The 18,241-nt window shown below is 39.9% G+C and overlaps 2 protein-coding genes and 1 long non-coding RNA gene across 3 annotated transcripts; all 3 read left to right on the top strand.

The window, feature by feature from the left end:
• The first annotated feature begins 101 nt into the window (after positions 1-101).
• On the top strand, positions 102-8,101 carry LOC116675104 (uncharacterized). Its single transcript, XR_004328294.1, has 3 exons — positions 102-127; positions 1,371-1,372; positions 7,966-8,101. It is a non-coding gene; the product is annotated as an uncharacterized LOC116675104 (long non-coding RNA).
• Positions 2,499-7,823, top strand: LOC116675102 (NKG2-D type II integral membrane protein-like). The gene is made up of 7 exons (XM_032507176.1): positions 2,499-2,636; positions 2,739-2,816; positions 2,898-2,987; positions 5,293-5,499; positions 7,130-7,290; positions 7,436-7,533; positions 7,609-7,823. Exons 2-7 carry the CDS (start codon positions 2,744-2,746, stop codon positions 7,742-7,744), a joined length of 765 nt encoding a protein of 254 aa, XP_032363067.1. The 5' UTR covers positions 2,499-2,636; positions 2,739-2,743; the 3' UTR covers positions 7,745-7,823.
• Positions 8,102-10,715: 2,614 nt separating the features above from the next.
• On the top strand, positions 10,716-16,715 carry LOC116675097 (C-type lectin domain family 12 member B). The gene is made up of 5 exons (XM_032507170.1): positions 10,716-10,752; positions 10,850-10,927; positions 11,009-11,098; positions 16,145-16,372; positions 16,462-16,715. The coding sequence occupies exons 1-5, from the start codon at positions 10,716-10,718 to the stop codon at positions 16,710-16,712; spliced, it is 684 nt and encodes a 227-aa protein (XP_032363061.1). The 3' UTR covers positions 16,713-16,715.
• The last annotated feature ends 1,526 nt before the right edge of the window (positions 16,716-18,241 follow it).

Consider the following 18,241-nt stretch of genomic DNA (forward strand, 5'->3'; position numbering starts at 1 on the left):
GACGCTCTGCAGGACAATATCAAACCGGGAACACTTCTACTTCACACTTTAAACAGGTTTTCATGAAGAAAATGCTAATTAATTATTAAATTTTTGGTGACTCTGGAAAAAACAGACACTCAGATGTGTTGGATATGACTTAGATAATGGTTAATATGAGTAGGCTACTAATGCTAAAGTGTGGTCAGAAGGGGAACTAACCTGTTAATTATTATAATTATTATCATTATTATAATTAACCCTCCTGGTGCCTTCGGGGCAGATCTGTACATCGTTCTTCACGAGTAATATACATGATCAGTTCACTACATTCATTTAATTTGGGTGTTTTTTTTAAATTTTATGGCATTTGAAGATTTTTTTTAATTAAAGAATGTTGAAAAAAGTGGTAAAAGTATCGGGGAAAAAAGAACAAAAAACGACCCTAAAGCACAGACAATAATCAGAAAAATCAGAAGAATTAACAGAGAACTTTGGGAAAAGTGACAAAATCACCGGGGAAAGCAGTAAAATTGTCTTTAGGTTTTAATTTTAAATTTTGACCCAGAAAAGCTAAAAGTTGCAGGTCGACGGGAAGACAACAACGGGTTAATAACTCTGTGTGTTGTTCTGGTTCGATGATTTTAATTTGTAAATGAGCAGATTGATGAGCGGTGCAGACAGACTGCTCAGCTTCCTGTTTCCTGTGTCACAGCTTATATTGTTGCTGCTGATGAGCCAAAATGGAGGCACAGCATCACGCGTTTTCACAATATGTCCCCAGAGCTCTTTTGTTTAGCATTTGATTTAAATAATATTAATATGTAGAGTGTTTTCTATTCATCTGTCTAGAAAAAAAAGTGATGCTGTATTACACTGAATAAAAACTCTGTGACACATTGTTGTTATCGTCTTTTTCTTACATCGTGACAAACAACATCGCTCAGGAAGTTACAACATTATTAATCAGGATGTGTGGGTAGCAGACAAAAACAGAATAAAACCGGGTGCAGCCTTAAAGGTGAAGTCGACTAAGACCATCACGGTCAAAAAGACTCACAACAAAAGGTGTCCTGGGGTAGTGGTGGAATGTAACTAAGGACATTTACTCTAAGTACTGTACTCACGTCCAATGTCCCGTATATTTAGAAGAGGTCAATTTGTCCCCCTCAAAAAACATGAAAGACATGCCACTCCCAAAAGAGCTAAAAGTAACAGTTCAGGGAGCTGGAAACATGGAGAGAAAACAATGGCTGTGTCTACTTGTAATACATCGAGGGGTTGAAGAACACAACAGGGTGACAAATAATGACGTGATTTCTTGTTTTTAATGCAGATTTAAACGTTGGAGCTTTAACAAGCTCTCATTCTGTAATAGATTTGTTGTTGAGAAGTACATGATTCATAAAAAAAAACATCCAGAAACACGTGAAGATGTTTTGAATATGTAGAAAGTTTTGAACAAAAACAGAATAATAATATCCTTTAAATAAATAAAGACTTTTGAAATTTTTGCATGAAATATTCACCAGAATCCAGGAAATGAAAAGTGCTCTATGAGTTCCTGCATGGTTTCAGCGCAATTTCAGTTGTGTCTCAAATCGTAGATATCTCTCCTTGATCCGCTGGCCAAACAAAACACTAGAGGCACAGGCTGTGCACCAAAAAAAAAAAAAAAAAAAACAGTTCTAGCCAATCACCGACAATATGGTTGGGGGAGGGGTTAGGGACAGTTAGTCATGACAGCTACGGAAACATAGGAGGGAAGCTTGCTCTGTTTTGTTTTGAATTTACTTGGAATGTCAACAGAAGTGACGTCATAGAGGAACTCTTAGGGCACCTTTAAGTGTTTGACGTTAAAAATGTTGTGTAGGAGAACCCCTTGCTTTGTCAGGGCTAATTAGTGGAATGTCTTGCCCTATTATATACGTATATATATATATATATATATATATATATATATATATATCAAAGTCAAAGTATTTTTATTGGTCTCCCTAAGGAGAAATTTGTATATATATATATATATATATATATATATATATATATATATATATATATATATATATATATATATATACATATATATATACACACACAACATATACTACTCAGGACATTTGACACACCAAACTATATTTTTGCATAATGTGTAAGCAAAACTATTTTATTTTATTTTTTATTTTACTATTGTATATAGATGCTCTCAGGACTGTGCACCCCCACCCCTCTCTTTTTTCTGCACTACCTATACTTTATTTTTATATTTAATAATTTTATATTTTGTGTCAACACTGTAAAGGTTTTGCTTCAATCTCGTTGCACAGGTACTGCACTTGTGTACAATGACAACTTATAGCTTTCTATTCTATTCTATTCTTATTTTAGGCCATCAGAGTCAGGTACATTTCTGACTTCCTGCGAACACATCTTATAAGACACTTCGGACATACGTGTGTTGCCCACGTAGATTTCCTGTTCACAAGAACACATTATTATTAGCTGACGTATTTAAAAAAACAGTCCCGTCCTCAGCGTAGAAGTGTAGTAAAGACGGTCTCAGCGGAGCAGACGCCCTCCTAACAGCTCTCATACAGGACTGCAGCAGGACTTTACACATCTGTTCAGGGTGATCAGAACTCCACAGGACGACATCGGTAATTATAAATACTCTGATGTTTATGTGTCTGTATGTAAATCTACTATATGTCTATGTGGCAGGATGTTGTCTACATTTGTGTTTGACGTTTGTCTTTCAGAGGAAATGGAGGAAGAAGCAGCAGCTGACTATGTTAATGCTCCAGCACGCACTGGGAAGAAAATGGCAGCTCGCCCAGGTCCATTTCACACATCTAATATTGTTAAACATGAGATTTATTAATAATGATAGTCTAACTGACTTCTTATTTCTCTCTCAGGCCAGAGGTCTCGCTGCTTCTCTCAGTCTTTTCTACCCATAGCAGTGTGTTGGCTGATACTGTTGGTCATCATGGGCCTCCGTATCTACTGTGAGTACCACTGTCTTAACTTGTTGGTGTTATTCAAAGGACAAGTTCACATTTTATCAAGTCTGTCTGATGGCCAGATGTTCATAGAAACAGTTTTTGCTCGGTGTAATCCTTCCTCCTCTTCATACGGATTCTGTGCAAATGTGGCAAGGCTCCCCAAAAAGGAGGAAATTAGAATAAAGGAACTGACAACATCACCCAAGGAAATACTATGTGAACATTGTTTATTGGAGAAAATGGAGAGAACGGCAAACAGATATGATATAAGAGATAGATATATCTTAAAATAGCCTTGATAGAAATGTTAAAACATGTTTTAATAAAAGAATTCAGCCCAAAATAACCTATAAACAGACCAAGCAGAGGCCACTTGTGGAGAGGCAGACTACACTAAAGAGTGTTCAGGGGTAACCTAATGCCTAACATACACTAGAAGACTTTGAAAAGTCTGACACCGTCTAACTTCTGAAGACATCTCACATCCAACGTTAGAGACGTCATTATATGCAAAGACTGGAGATCTTGCAGAGTCTTACAATGCAAGACTAGATTATACTTTATTCATCCCACGACGGGGAAATTTTGTCGTTACAGTAGCAGCATTTTTCAATAACAGCAAAAAAACAATAACACACAAACAAGTAAGCACGGAAGAAATACAGGGCAAGAAATGCAGGCAAGAAATAGACAATGAAAATATGGTAGACTGAGTAAGTAAAATGGCGTCAAATAAAGGAATTTTAAAGTGCGGTAGCCATGATAAGAGAAACAATATTGCGGCGTAAGTGACGTTAAAAATTAAGTTGAATGTGTAATTAGAGCAAAGAAGCAAGAGTCGGTAGCATAATTTAAATTATATTAACCTGAGACCATAAATATTGAAAAGTAAGTACTTGTAATAAAATAATATAAATACCAATATTAAAGATAAACAGAGAGTGTGTGATGTAGATGGGAGAAAAACAGGAACAGAAACTACAACACTATCAGGTAGAGCAGGCGTTGTAGAGTCTGACAGAGTACCTCTCCGTCTTACACCGTGGGGGTATCAGTCTGCTGCTGAAGGAGCTGCTCAGGGACCCCACAGTGTCATGTAGGGGGGGGGGGGGTATCAGTCTGCTGCTGAAGGAGCTGCTCAGGGACCCCACAGTGTCGTGTAGGGGGTGAGAGGTGTTGTCCATGATGGATGTCAGCTTGGCTAACATCCTCCTCTCCCCTACTTTCTCTATGGGGTCCAGAGGACAGTCCAGGACAGAGCTCGCTCTCCTGATCAGTCTATTGAGTCTGCTCCTGTCCCGGTCCGAGCTGCCCCCCCTCCAGCAGACCACAGCATAAAGGATGGCAGAGGCCACCACAGAGTCATAGAAGGTCCTGAGGAGAGTCCTGCACACTCCAAAGAACCTGAGTCTCCTCAGCAGATGGAGGCGACTCTGGCCCTTCTTGTATAGAGCATTGGTGTTATCAGTCCAGTTCAGTTTATTGTTTAGGTGAACACCCAGGAATTTGTAGCTCTCCACTACCTCAATGTCCGATCCCTGGATGCTCACCGGTGAGAAAGGGGATGTTTTCCTCCTGAAGTCGACTATCATCTCCTTCGTCTTGCTGGTGTTAAGCTGAAGCTGGTTGAGCTCACACCAGCTGACAAAGTCCTTGATAACCATCCTGTATTCCAGATCGTTCCCCTCAGAAACACAACCAACAACGGCTGTGTCATCGGAGAACTTCTGGATGTGGCAGTGGGTGGTGTTGTGTGTGAAGTCCGAGGTGTAGAGGGTGAAAAGGAAGGGGGAGAGCACCGTACCCTGAGGGGCACCTGTGCTGCAGTGCACCACGTCAGACACACAGTGATGGAGCCTCACATACTGTGGTCTGTTGGTGAGGTAGTCCGTAGTCCATGCAGCCAGATGTTGGTCCACTCCGGCACTCTCCATCTTCACTTTGAGCAGCGAAGGCTGGATGGTGTTAAAAGCACTGGAGAAGTCGAAAAACATGACTCTCACAGTGCTCCCGCTGTCTTCTAGACTCTGTGTTTTCCAAGACAAGTTTAATGCTGCAGAGTTATAGAAACACAAAGAAGATATTTTAAGAAAGCCTACTGAAGTAGAACGTTGTCCTCCATCTCTTAGTACGTTATAAAGATTATTCTCCAGTATGAACAGGAGGAATGATCAAGGCAATAAAACTAAGATTTATTGTTCATGTAGAGACCTGAATATTGTTTTCAGTGGATCTGTAACTCGTAATTTCTATCATTATAATGTGCGTGACCATCACTATGACTAAGAAGCAAATTTCTAATTTGCAGTTACCAATCGCAACCTCAACAACAGTGTCTCAGAAAAACCGATCACAAATCTGACCGCATTAAAGCAGGATCTGGAGACACGAAACCAGGAGCTGGAGACACGAAACCAGGAGCTGGAGACGGAGAGGAAGAACTTAACAGGACCGATACAAAACATCAGTCGAGCTCAGTGGAGCATCGATGAATACTGCCCCAAAGTACAGAACGGTATGTTAAGATCATAATAATGAGATCCAATAAAAACCAATAATAATAATAATATCAGTAGTGCAGTATTGTGTATTGGTTGGTCTCTGTAGAAATTTTAACAGTCTGCCGCCTACTTGGTGCACATCCGAATAGCAATAAAACGTAACACACACACACGGACACACAGACACACACACACACACACGCACACACACACAGGGACACACACTATGCTTGTTACACACACAGGGACACACAGCTCAAATTTCTTTTTTCACTCTGTTTTAAAATGAGTCATGGAGACATCAGCAGAGCAGAATCAGAATCAGAAATCAGGGAATCTCTGTGTTACAGTTGCTCAGATATTAGAAATATAAGAAATATAAAAAAAGAAATAAAGAAATATAAGGAGTGTGGATATTTACATAGTTAAAGGTATATTATGATACAGTATTTACATAAATAACATAATTAAGGTGTTGCAATTGTGAAAAGTAATAATAATAATAATAATAATAATAGTAGCAGTTGAGTATTGCACACATTACAAGCCAGTGTTGTTGCATAAAATGGATAATATTGTCCAGTTTCAACCTCTCTAAGTGTCTGTGTGTCAGACACTTAGAGGGAGGAGTTATAAAGTTTGATGGCCACTGGCAGGAATGACTTCCTGTAGCGCTCTGTGGTGCATTTTGGGAGAATGAGTCTATCACTGAAAGTGCTCCTGTGATTGAGCAGCAAGCAGCAATTGAGAGAGACAGAGACTGAAATGGTTGCTAATGGATTCAAACAATCAGTGACCATGTTTGTAAACACAACTAGGAAGCCTTTCATCTCTGTGATGTCATCTCTTTGATCTGTAATCAGTTAACAACCGGAGCACCTGCTGTACCTGTCAGCTGTGTCACCAGCTATTCAGACACTGAACAAGCTCTTAAACAAATGATCATATCACCAAAAGGATACGAGATATCAGTAAAATAACGTTCTTGGGCACCAGAAGGTCTTTGTGAACATATAGATGCAACATTTATGTGGATAAACTTAGAAATGGGGGCATATCAGCGACTTAAAAAGTGCTTCGCTCTGCGTTTTGCTCAGAAATGAGGATGATGTTTAACATGGCAGTGAATGGAGGAAGATTTGGAACTCTTGTAATTTGAGAGGTCATGGTAAACTGTGTTTTGGGAGAAACCGTGGTTGATATCTGAACGCCCATTCAGCCCAATAAATGGCAAAATCTTGTCTTCAGTTTAAACTTTTATTTATGTTTCTAGGTTAAAGTATGGCAATACAGCATGGCCCCAAAGAGGGTGCATTTTAAGCGACGTTGAGCGATTTCCTAAACATTTCCCATTAAAGTCTGTTAGAAATTTGTTGTCGTTTTTTTGCCGATTTTTTAAAAACCGCACGGCAAATCTTGTTGAAAAGTCATAGCACACCATTCCCGATCATTCCACACGTTTCAATGTACTTTGTGTGCGTGTGTTGGCAACGCTCCGGGACTAGTAGCGAGACAGAAATCTGGTGGAATAATAATAAGTATGGACAGAAATAGTCATTGCGCCGATTGCTGCTGTTGCAGCACATCAGCACACTGAATAATAATATCAGTAGTGCAGTAATTTGTATTGATTGATCTCTGTAGTTTCATATAGACGTTGTAGACCTTGTCAGGAGGGATGGAGACTCATCAGGTCCAGCTGCTATCTATTTGCTGATCCTTCTGATCTGAAAACCTGGGAAGAAGCTCGAGAAGACTGCAGAGCACGGAGTTCAGATTTGCTTGTTGTACATGAAGATGAACAGGTAATGAGGAAGCTGTGGAAGGTTTTGCAACACAATTCTGAAATAAAATGTATTTTCTCTAAGTCTGAACACACTGTGAGTCTGTAGATCAGCGTATTTATTAAAGTATAGTGTTTAAATCTCTGAAATGTCTCTCTCTTGTCAGGATGCATTCGGTTTTTACAGCAGGTACGGACCCTGGATTGGTCTGAAATCTGAAGGAGGGAGATGGAAGTGGATCGATGGAAGAGATCTGACTGAAAGGTAAGCGACACATTCCTGAACACTTTGAATCTTAAATCTATCAGCCTTGATCTAAACCTTATCTTCTTCCCTCAGTGTCAGCAGATGGATACAAGAACCACATCCTCCCACTGACGGTCAGTGTGTATTTTCTGACCGGTTCAAATGGATATCAGAGAGCTGTGCTGAGAGAAGACCATGGATCTGCCAAAAGAAGTCTTTATCTGTTTAAAGACAGCAGTCAGACTTGAGAAGGTTACTGAATGCTCTGCATGATAATATCATCTGGCTTCATGAATATCTAACAATGAAAAGCTCAACTTCACATCTTAACTGGCTTGTTTTAATAAATAAAAATGTGTAAGGGTTTTATTTCTGTTAGAAGAGTAAAGAAAAAGTTTGAAGCTGTTTGTGTGTCTGAAAAAAGCTCAGCTGTAATGTATTACATCTGAGTGTATATGTATGTTATATAATGGATTCTATAGGTATGGCTACTGTCAATCTGAGAAAAATACAATGAAGGCCTGAAGGGGGAATGACTCTGAATGTGTTGTTGTTCTGCTTTGTTAGAGATGAGATGCTTATAATCTATATATCAAAACTGTGGTAACTTATTTTGTCTTTTTCCATAATCTGAGCCAGTAGAAGCATGTAGATGTTAAACAGAAGAGGCCCCAAAATGGAGCCTTGGGGAACTCCACACGTCATGTTTGAATGCTCAGATTCATGATTACCTATTAACACAAAGTAATCCCTATTCTGTAAGTAGGATTCAAACCAGTTTAGTACTGAGCCAGAAAGGCCAACCCAGTTTTCCAATCGGTCTAGTAATATGTCATGGTTGACCGTGTCGAATGCAGCACTGAGATCAAGTAGTACTAAGACGGAACTTTTGCCACTATCTGTGTTAACGTGGAGGTCGTTAAAGATTTTGACAAGAGAACACAAAGTTGTTTGAAGATGTTACACACACAATGTTAATTAACACCTTCCACCCTCCTGTTGTCTTCAGCTCAAATTTTACCCCTTTCCAAAAAGTGCCTATTTCAGAAATTTGGGTTTCTTTCAAACAAATTATCCAAAAAAAGTAACGTGGATGGTTCCCAACAACGCTCCTCACAAGTTAAATAAATAATCAGTTCACTACTTTCATTGAATTTTGGTGTTTTTATGTCAATTTCTTAGCATTTGGAGAAAAAACACTTGGTAAAAGAACTTTCAAAAAAAGTGTAAAAAAAGAGAGAAAAATGTCAAAGTAACAAAAATGTAAAAAAATCACAAATGTAAAAAGAAAGTCTTCAAAATTTTGGTAAAAAGCCACAAAAATTTCAAAAGGGTTTGCATCTGCCCAAATTCCAGATTACCAGTCCATCACTGGCTGTATTATTTTTTTTCATAATGCATGATGCGTTTGTAGCATGACAACACATTGGCATGAAATGCATAGAAATGGCAAGGTAGGAGTCGAACCCTGGATCCGCTGCGTTATAATCAAACCTTTTCTTTATTAACATGTAATGATTGAACACATGTGGAATAGTGTACTTAACAAAAGAGTGGGAAATAACTGAAAACATGTCTTATATTCTAGTTTCTTCAAAGTAGCCACATTTGCTTTTTTGATAGTGCTGCAAACCCTTGGTGTTCTCTCCATGAGCTTCATGAGGTAGTCACCTGAAATGGTTTTCGCTTCACAGGTGGGCCCTGTCAGGGTTAATTAGTGGAATTTCTTGCCTTATTAATGGAGTTGGGAACATCAGTTGTGTTGTGCAGAAGTCCGGTTGATACACAGCCGACAGTCTATTGGACAACTGGTAGAATTCATATTATGGCAAGAACCAACAAGCTAAGTGAAAAGAAACGAGTGGCCATCATTACTTTAAGAAATGAAGGTCACTTGTTCCGAAAAATGGCGAAAACTTTGAATGTGTCCCCAAGGGCAGTATCAAAAACCATCAAGGGCTACAATGAAACTGGCTCACATGAGGACCGCCCCAGGAAAGGAAGACCCAGAGTCCCCCCCCCCCAGGAAAGGAAGACCAAGAGTCACCTGTAGCAGCAGACACATCTCTAGAACAACTGTTAAGGGGAAACTGCGCAAATCAGACCTTCATGGTCAAATGGCAGCTAGGAAACCACTGCTGAGGAGAGGCAACAAGCAGAAGAGATTTTTTTGGGTAAAGAAACACAAGGAATGGACATTAGACCAGTGGAAATCTGGGCTCTGGTCTGATGAGTCCAAGTTTGAGATCTTTGGTTCCAACCGCCATGTCTTTGTGCGACGGTGAAAAGGTGACGGATGGTTTCTACATGCCTGGTTCCCACCGTGAAGCATGGAGGAGGAGGTGTGATGGTGGTGGGGGGGGGGGACACACTGTTGGGACAGTGATACTATTGGGATTTATTCCAAATTGAAGGCCTACTGATTCAGATGTCTACCACAGCATCCTGCAGCAACATGCCATCCCATCCGGTTTGCGTGTAGTTGGACCATCATCTATTTTTCAACAGGACTATGACCCCAAACACCCCCCCCCAGGCTGTGTAAGGGCTATTTGACCCAGAAGGAGAGTGATAGAGTGCTGCGCCTCCACAGTCACCGGACCTGAACCCAATCCAGATGGCTACTCGGAAGAAACTAGAATATATATATTCAGTTACTTCAAAGATTTTTGTTAAGCACATAAAACCACATGTGTTCATTCATAGTTTTGATGCCTTCAGTGATAATCTACAGTGTAAATAATTGTGAAAATAAAGGACACACATTGAATGAGAAAGTGTAACCAAACTTTTGGCCTGTACTATACAGTATATAATATACAGTATATACAGTATAATGTGTATACAAAACTATTTTATTTATGTATATAGATGCTCACAGGACTGTGCAGCCCCTTCTCTTTTTTTCTGTACTACCTATACTTTTTATTTTTATATTTTATTTTTTCCCATTTTGTGTCGACACTGTAAAGGTTTTGCTTCAATCTCGTTGCACAGGTGCTGCACTTGTGTATAGTGACGACTTTAGCTTTCTATTCTATTCCTATTTTAGGCCATCAGAGTTTGTACATTTCTGACTTCCTGTGATCTCATCTTATAAGACACTTCGGTTAGTGATGCCCACGTAGATTTCCTGTTCACAAGAAAACGTTATTAATAGCTGACGACTTAAAAGAAAACAGTCACATCCTCAACGTAGGATGTTCAGGATGATCAGACCTCCACAGGACGACATCGGTAATTAAAAAATACTCTGATGTTTATGTGTCTGTATGTAAATCTACTATATGTCTATGTGGCAGGATGTTGATGTTGTTTGACGTTTATCTTTTAGAGGAAATGGAGGAAGAAGCAGCAACTAAATATGTAAATGCTCCAGCACGCACTGGGAAGAAAATGACAACTCGTCCAGGTAAATTTCACACATCTGATGTTGTTAAACATGAGATTTATTAATAATGATAGTCTAACTGACTTCTTATTTCTCTCTCAGGCCAGAGGTCTCGCTGCTTCTCTCAGTCTTTTCTACCCATAGCAGTGTGTTGGCTGATACTGTTGGTCATCATGGGCCTCCGTATCTACTGTGAGTACCACTGTCTTAACTTGTTGGTGTTATTTAAAGGACAAGTTCACATTTTATCAAGTCTGTCTGATGGCCAGATGTTCATAGAAACAGTTTTTTTCTTCGGTGTAATCCTTCCTCCTCTTCATACTGACTCTGTGCAAATGTGGCAAGGCTCCCCAATAAGGAGGAAATTAGAATAAAGGAACTGACAACGTCACCCAAGGAAATACTATGTGAAGAAAGTTTATTGGAGAAAATAGAGAGAAAGGCACACAGATATGATGTAAGAGATAGATATATCTTAACCCTCCTGTTGTCCTCGGGTCAAATTTGACACCTTTAAAATGTCTATATCTGAAATATGAGTTTCTTTTTAACCAAATTACCACAAAAAAATCGCTCTTTGAAAATACAACTGATCACTTTCATTCCTCTGATCTTAACTATTAGTCAAAAAACTTCCTAATTTCTGCTTTTTAAAATCAAATATTAGGTGTAATTCTATAAAAATTAAGGTAATTGACCATGAATTTAAAAAAGTACTGTAAAATTAGTGGTAGTAAGATGGTGTCACTGAAAACAAGAAATGTAAATGTTTTGTCAGTTTTTGACCTGGGAGGACAACACCAGGTTCAAAACAGCCTGTGTTACGGGTTGCATGGAATAGTGGACCCAAATGCAGAGAACAGGCTGGAAAAAGCTGAGCTTCAGGGTTTTATTTGATCCAAAAAACAAGGTACACACCAGCAAAGGAAGTCCGGCTGCAGAGGGCAAAAAACTCTTACAGAATCTTAGCAAAACCAGAACAGGGAGTCCAAAAAAACAAAATTAGATTTAAAAAAAAACAAGAAACTGAGACAAAAGGAAATCCAGGGATAACATGGGGTGGCAGTAGCTCAGTCCATAGGGAGTTGGGTTGGGAACCGGAGGGTCACTGGTTCAAGTCCCCGTTTGGACCAAGAAGTAGGGAGTGTGGATTGGTGGCTGGAGAGATGCCAGTTCACCTCCTGGGCACTGCCAGGTGCTGTTGAGCAAGGCACCGTACCCCCCCACCCGCTCAGGGCGCTGGTTCAGCTGGCAGCCCACTCACTCTGACATCTCTCCATTAGTGCATGTATAGATCCTGAGTATGTGTGTGTGTGTAGTTCAGGACTGTGTGGTTACTAACAAAGTGTGGACACAGAGTGGGAATTGTAATTTCCCCATTGGGGATTAATAAACAGATTAAAATTAAATTAAATTAAATTAAAACATGACTAGGAACGGACAACACGGCGACAAATGGACAAGAAGACAAAGACTAAAAACACGGGGTAACGAGGAAACAAGGCAAGGTTGGGAAACAGGTTAACAACATTAGGCAATCACAGGGGCGGGAAACACAGGAAGTCAAACCAGACTATCAAAATAAGACAGGAAACAGAACATACAGACACTCATGGGAGACCACAAGACAGGAACTCCAACTAGACAAGACAAGGGAAGAAACTATGGCTAAATCTCATTTCTCTGTCTTACCCCTTCCCCTTACCCCTTCCCCTCGTTTTTGCCCGTTCCCGCGGGACCTAGTGCTGTCCCAATACCTATTACGACCAAGGGGTAGGGGATAGACCGAGGGCTGTATGGCCCTAGGAACCGAGTGTGGACGCGACTTCACTTGTAAACACACAATCAACAATGGCTGCCGCATCGACCAGAGAGACACATAAATGTAAGTACTTTCGGCTTAAATAATTGATTTAAAAGTTATGACAGTCTTGTTTTGTGGTCTATGCAGTCCTGTGCATCTATACTTGCAACCATGTTCCTAACTGAAACTTTTTAAAAATCTCCAGCTTGTAATGCTAACGTTACTGTTTATTTACACAACAGTCCCGCATTTCTCTGCCTTGAATGGACTGTATACATCGCATAGACTATATGTATAGATAAATATTAATGGTCTAGGATACATTGCTATGTGCTTTACATAAACCGCCCTGTATCACACAGGGACGCCGGAGGAAACAGCTGATCCACTTTGGGGCTGAAAACGAACAGACGAATCCTGTGTTCATGTTGGACCCATTCATTATTCCATTGGTACTGTATTATTGTAATCATTTGTAATTAATTCTTGTTAATTGTTCATGCACTTGTTGGGTTTGATATGGGACACTGATGAAATGTGAGGGGGGGGGGTTACTGGCCAACAGCCATCAGACGGGTCTGGAATATCAGAACAGCTGTAGTTAATTTGTTTGTGGTCTTGTGTGTATTTTTTAGTTTTACACATATGAGTGCCTTTTTATGTGTGCGACATGTTAGTTATGGTTCCAATAGTTGATAATGGTTCTGTAACATCATTTTATCTAATGTTTTTGCCTGTTATGTTTAATTTATCAGCAATAAAGACAGATTTTTGTTAACAAAATGCTTTCGTGAACATCAATGACATTAAAAACGGTCATAACTGAAACCGATATACAACACAACATGTATACATGGTGTATATGTGTGTATACAGTGGTGTGAAAAAGTGTTTGCCCCCTTCCTCATTTCCTGTTCCTTTGCCTGTTTGTCACACTTAAGTGTTTCGGAACATCAAACCAATTTAAACAATAGTCAAAGACAACACAAGTAAACACAAAATGCAATTTGTAAATTAAGGTGTTTATTATTAAAGGTGAAAAAAAATCCAAACCATCATGGCCCTGTGTGAAAAAGTGATTGCCCCCTAAACCTAATAACTGGTTGGGCCACCCTTAGCAGCAACAACTGCAACCAAGCGTTTGCGATAACGTGCAATGAGGCTTTCACAGCGTCCTGGAGGAATTTTGGCCCACTCATCTTTGCAGAATTGTCCTAATTCAGTTACACTAGAGGGTTTTCGAGCATGAACGGCCTTTTTAAGGTCATACCACAACATCTAAATAGGATTCAGGTCAGGACTTTGGCTAGGCCACTCCAAAGTCTTCATTTTGTTTTTCTTCAGCCATACGGTGGTGGACTTGCTGGTGTGTTTAGGATCATTGTCCTGCTGCAGAACCCAAGTTCGTTTCAGCTTGAGTACACAAACAGATGGTCGGACATTCTCCTTCAGGATCTCTTGGTAGACAGCAGAATTCATAGTTCCTTTTATCACGGCAAGTCTTCCAGGTCCTGAAGCAGCAAAACAGCCCCAGACCATCACACTACCACCACCATATTTTACTGTTGGTATAATGTTCTTTTTATGAAATGCAGTGTTCCTTCTACGCCAGATATACTTGGACACACACCTTCCAAAGAGTTCCACTTTTGTCTCATCGGTCCACAGAATGTTGTCCAAAAAGTCTTGGGGATCATCAAGATGTGTTGTGGAGAATTTGAGACGAGCTTTGATGTCCTTTTTGCTCAGCAGTGGTTTTCTCCTTGGAACTCTGCCATGCAGGCCATTTTTGCCCAGTCTTCCTGATGGTGGAGGCATGAACGCTGACCTTAACTGAGGCAAGTGAGGCCTGCAGTTCTTTGGACGTTGTTGTGGGGTCTTTTGTGACCTCTTGGATGAGTCGTCGCTGCGCTCTTGGGGTCATTTTGGGCGGCCGGCCACTCCTGGGAAGGTTCACCGCTGTTCCATGTCTTTGCCATTTGTGGATAATGGCTCTCACTGTGGTTGGCAGGATTCCCAAAGCTTTGGAAATGGCTTTATAACCCTTTCCAGACTGATAGATCTCAATTACTTTCTTTCTCAATTGTTCCTGAATTTCTTTGGGTCTCGGCATGATGTGTAGCTTTTAAGGATCTTCTGGTGGACCTTACTGTGTCAAGCAGCTCCTATTTAAGTGATGCCTTGATTGTGAACAGGTGTGGCAATAATCAGGCCTGGATGTGGCTAGAGAAATTGAACTCAGGTGTGGACAACCACAGTTATAGTATGTTTTAACCAGGGGGGCAATCACTTTTTCACACAGGGCCATGATGGTTTGGATTTTTTTTCACCTTTAATAATAAACCCCTTCATTTACAAATTGCATTTTGTGTTTACTTGTGTTGTCCTTGACTATTGTTTAAATTGGTTTGATGTTCCGAAACACTTAAGTGTGACAAACATGCAAAGGAACAGGAAATGAGGAAGGGGGCAAACACTTTTTCACACCACTGTACATGTATATACACATATGTATTGCAAACAGACCTAAGTACTACACAGATGAGAACATCTGCCTCTGCACCACCAAAATGAACTTAAAATAACTATAAAATATATAAATATATAAATGCAAATGTAACTGTTGTCAAAACCCACACAGTCCCAGACAGACAGAGACAGCATCTTGGAAATTTGTGATCAATTCTGTATGATGATGTCACCAAGTGGTGTCCCATTTCATAGGGGGATGATTTCACTCCTACCCCTTACCCCTTGGTTTCAAGGGCCAAGGGGTAAGGGGTAAGGGGTAGGGTTAAGATGGAGAAATGGGATTCAGCCTATGACATGAGACAGGAAACAGAAAACTGAGCAAATTACAAGGAATGAAACACAAACCACAACAGCCTTGGTAGAAATGTTAAAACATGTTTAAATATAAGAATTTGGCCCAAAATAACCTATAAACAGACCAAGCAGAGGCCACTTGTGGAGAGGCAGACTACACTAAAGAGTGTTAAGGGGTAACCTAATGCCTAACATACACTAGAAGACTTTGAAAAGTCTGACACCGTCTAACTTCTGAAGACATCACACATCCAACGTTAGAGACTGTCATTATATGCAAAGACTGGAGATCTTGCAGAGTCTTACAATGCAAGACTACAACTAGACTTTGTGTTTTCCAAGACAACATTTAATGCTGCAGAGTTATAGAAATACAGAGAAGATATTTAAAGATGCTGAAGTAGAACGTTATCCTCCATCTCTTCGTTCGTTAGAAAGATTATTCTCCAGTATGAACAGGAGGAATGATCAGGGGACTAAAACTCAGTTTTAATGTTCATATGGACACCTGGCTATTGTTTTCAGATAGATCTGAAACATGTGATTACTATCATTATAATGTCTGTCACCATCACTATGACAACAAAGGTAATTTTACTATTTTGCAGTTACCAATCGCAACCTCGACAACAGTGTCTCCAAAAAACCGATCACAGACCTGACCGCATTAAACCAGGAGCTGGAGACACGAAACCAGGAGCTGGAGACACAAAACCAGGAGCTGGAGACACAAAACCAGGAGCTGGAGAGGGAGAGGAAGAACTTAACAGCACTGATACAAAACATCAGTCGAGCTCAGTGGAGCATCGATGAATACTGCCCCAAAGTACAGAACGGTATGTTAAGATCACAATAATGAGATCCAATAATAACCAATAATAATATCAGTAGTGCAGTAATGTTGTGTATTGGTTGGTGTCTGTAGTTTCAGAGAGACGATGTAGAGCTTGTCAGAAGGGATGGGAACTCTTCAGGTCCAGCTGCTATCTGTTTGCTGGTCCTCCTGATCTGAAAACCTGGGAAGAAGCTCGAGAAGACTGCAGAGCACGGAGTTCAGATTTGCATTTTGTACATGATAAAAAGGATGAGGTAATGAGGAAGCTGTGGGAGGTTTTACGACACAATTCTGAAATAAAACCTATTTTCTCTAAGTCTGAACACACTGTGAGTCCGTAGATCAGTGTGTTTATTAAAGTATAGTGTTTACATCTCTGATAAATGTTTCTCTCTTGTCAGGGTGCAGTCGGTTTTTACAACAGGAACAGGTATGGATTCTGGATTGGTCTGAGAGCTGAAGGAGGGAGATGGAAGTGGATCGATGGAAGAGATCTGACTGAAAGGTAAGAGACACATTCCTGAACACTTTGGATCTTAAATCTATCAGCCTTGATCTAAACATCATCTTCTTCCCTCAGTGTCAGCAGATGGAGACATGAACCTCCTCCTACTGATGGTCAGTGTGTAGGTTTTGTGGGTTTGTTTGGCTGGATATCAATGCGTTGTGCTGAGAGAAGACCATGGATCTGCCAAAAGAAGTCTTTATCTGTTTAACCACTGCAGTCAGACTTGAGAAGGTTACTGGATGCTCTGCATGATAATATCAACTAGCTTCATGTATATTAAACCGTGAACACTTCTACTTCTGAAAAAAAACACACTCAGATGTAATGTGTTACTGAGTGTATATGTATATTATATAATGGATTCTATAGGTATGGCTACTGTCAATCTGAGAAAAATACAATGAAGGCCTGAAGGGGGAATAACTCTGAATGTGTTGTTTTTCTGCTTTGTTAGAGATGAGATGCTTCTAATCTGTATATCAGCAGATTGATGAGAGGTGCAGACAGACTGCTCAGCTTCCTGTTTCCAGTGTGACATTTTACATTTTTGCTGCTCAAGAGCCAAAATGGAGGCACAGTGTCACTTGTTTTCACAAAGTGTCACCAGAGCTCTTTTCTTTAACATTTGATTTAAATGTTAATATGTAGAGTGTTTTCTATTCATATATCTAGAAAAACAGTGTTTTAATTACATTGAATAAAAACTCTGTGACATTTTGTTTTTATCGTCTTTTTCTTACATAGTGACAAAAAAACTTAATTCAGGAAGTTACAACATTGTTGATCAGGATGTGCTACAGGCAGAGGTGGAATGTTACTACAGTAGGGTTCGAAAGTTTGGTCACCCCAGGTAAAAATTTGTATTAATGTGCATAAAGAAACCAAGAAAAGATGAAAAAATCTCCAAAAGGCATAAAATGACAGATTAGACATTCGTATAATATGTCACTAAAAGTTAGTTTTTATTTCCATTATTTACACTTTCAAAATAACAGAAAACAAAAAAATGGCATCTGCAAAAGTTTGGGCACCCTGCAGAGTTAATACCTTGTACTGCCCCCCCCCCCCCCCCACTTTGGCAAGTATCACAGCTTCTTGTAGCCAGCCAAGGGTCTTTAATTCTTGTTCGATGTATCTTCGCCCATTCTTCCTTCCAAAAGTCTTCCTTTTCTTTGATTTTTCTGGGCTGTCTGTCACACACTGCTCTTTTGAGGATTATCCATAGATTTTCAATTATGTTGAGGTCAGGAGATTGTGAAGGCCATGGCAAAACCTTCAGTTTACGCCTCTTGATGTAATCCACCGTGGATGTTGAGGTGTGTTTAATAGGCTGACTTTGTAATTATCTCAATGTGGTTGTTA

This window comes from Etheostoma spectabile, unplaced genomic scaffold (assembly GCF_008692095.1).
Source record: "Etheostoma spectabile isolate EspeVRDwgs_2016 unplaced genomic scaffold, UIUC_Espe_1.0 scaffold00001481, whole genome shotgun sequence".
Lineage (NCBI taxonomy): Eukaryota > Metazoa > Chordata > Actinopteri > Perciformes > Percidae > Etheostoma > Etheostoma spectabile.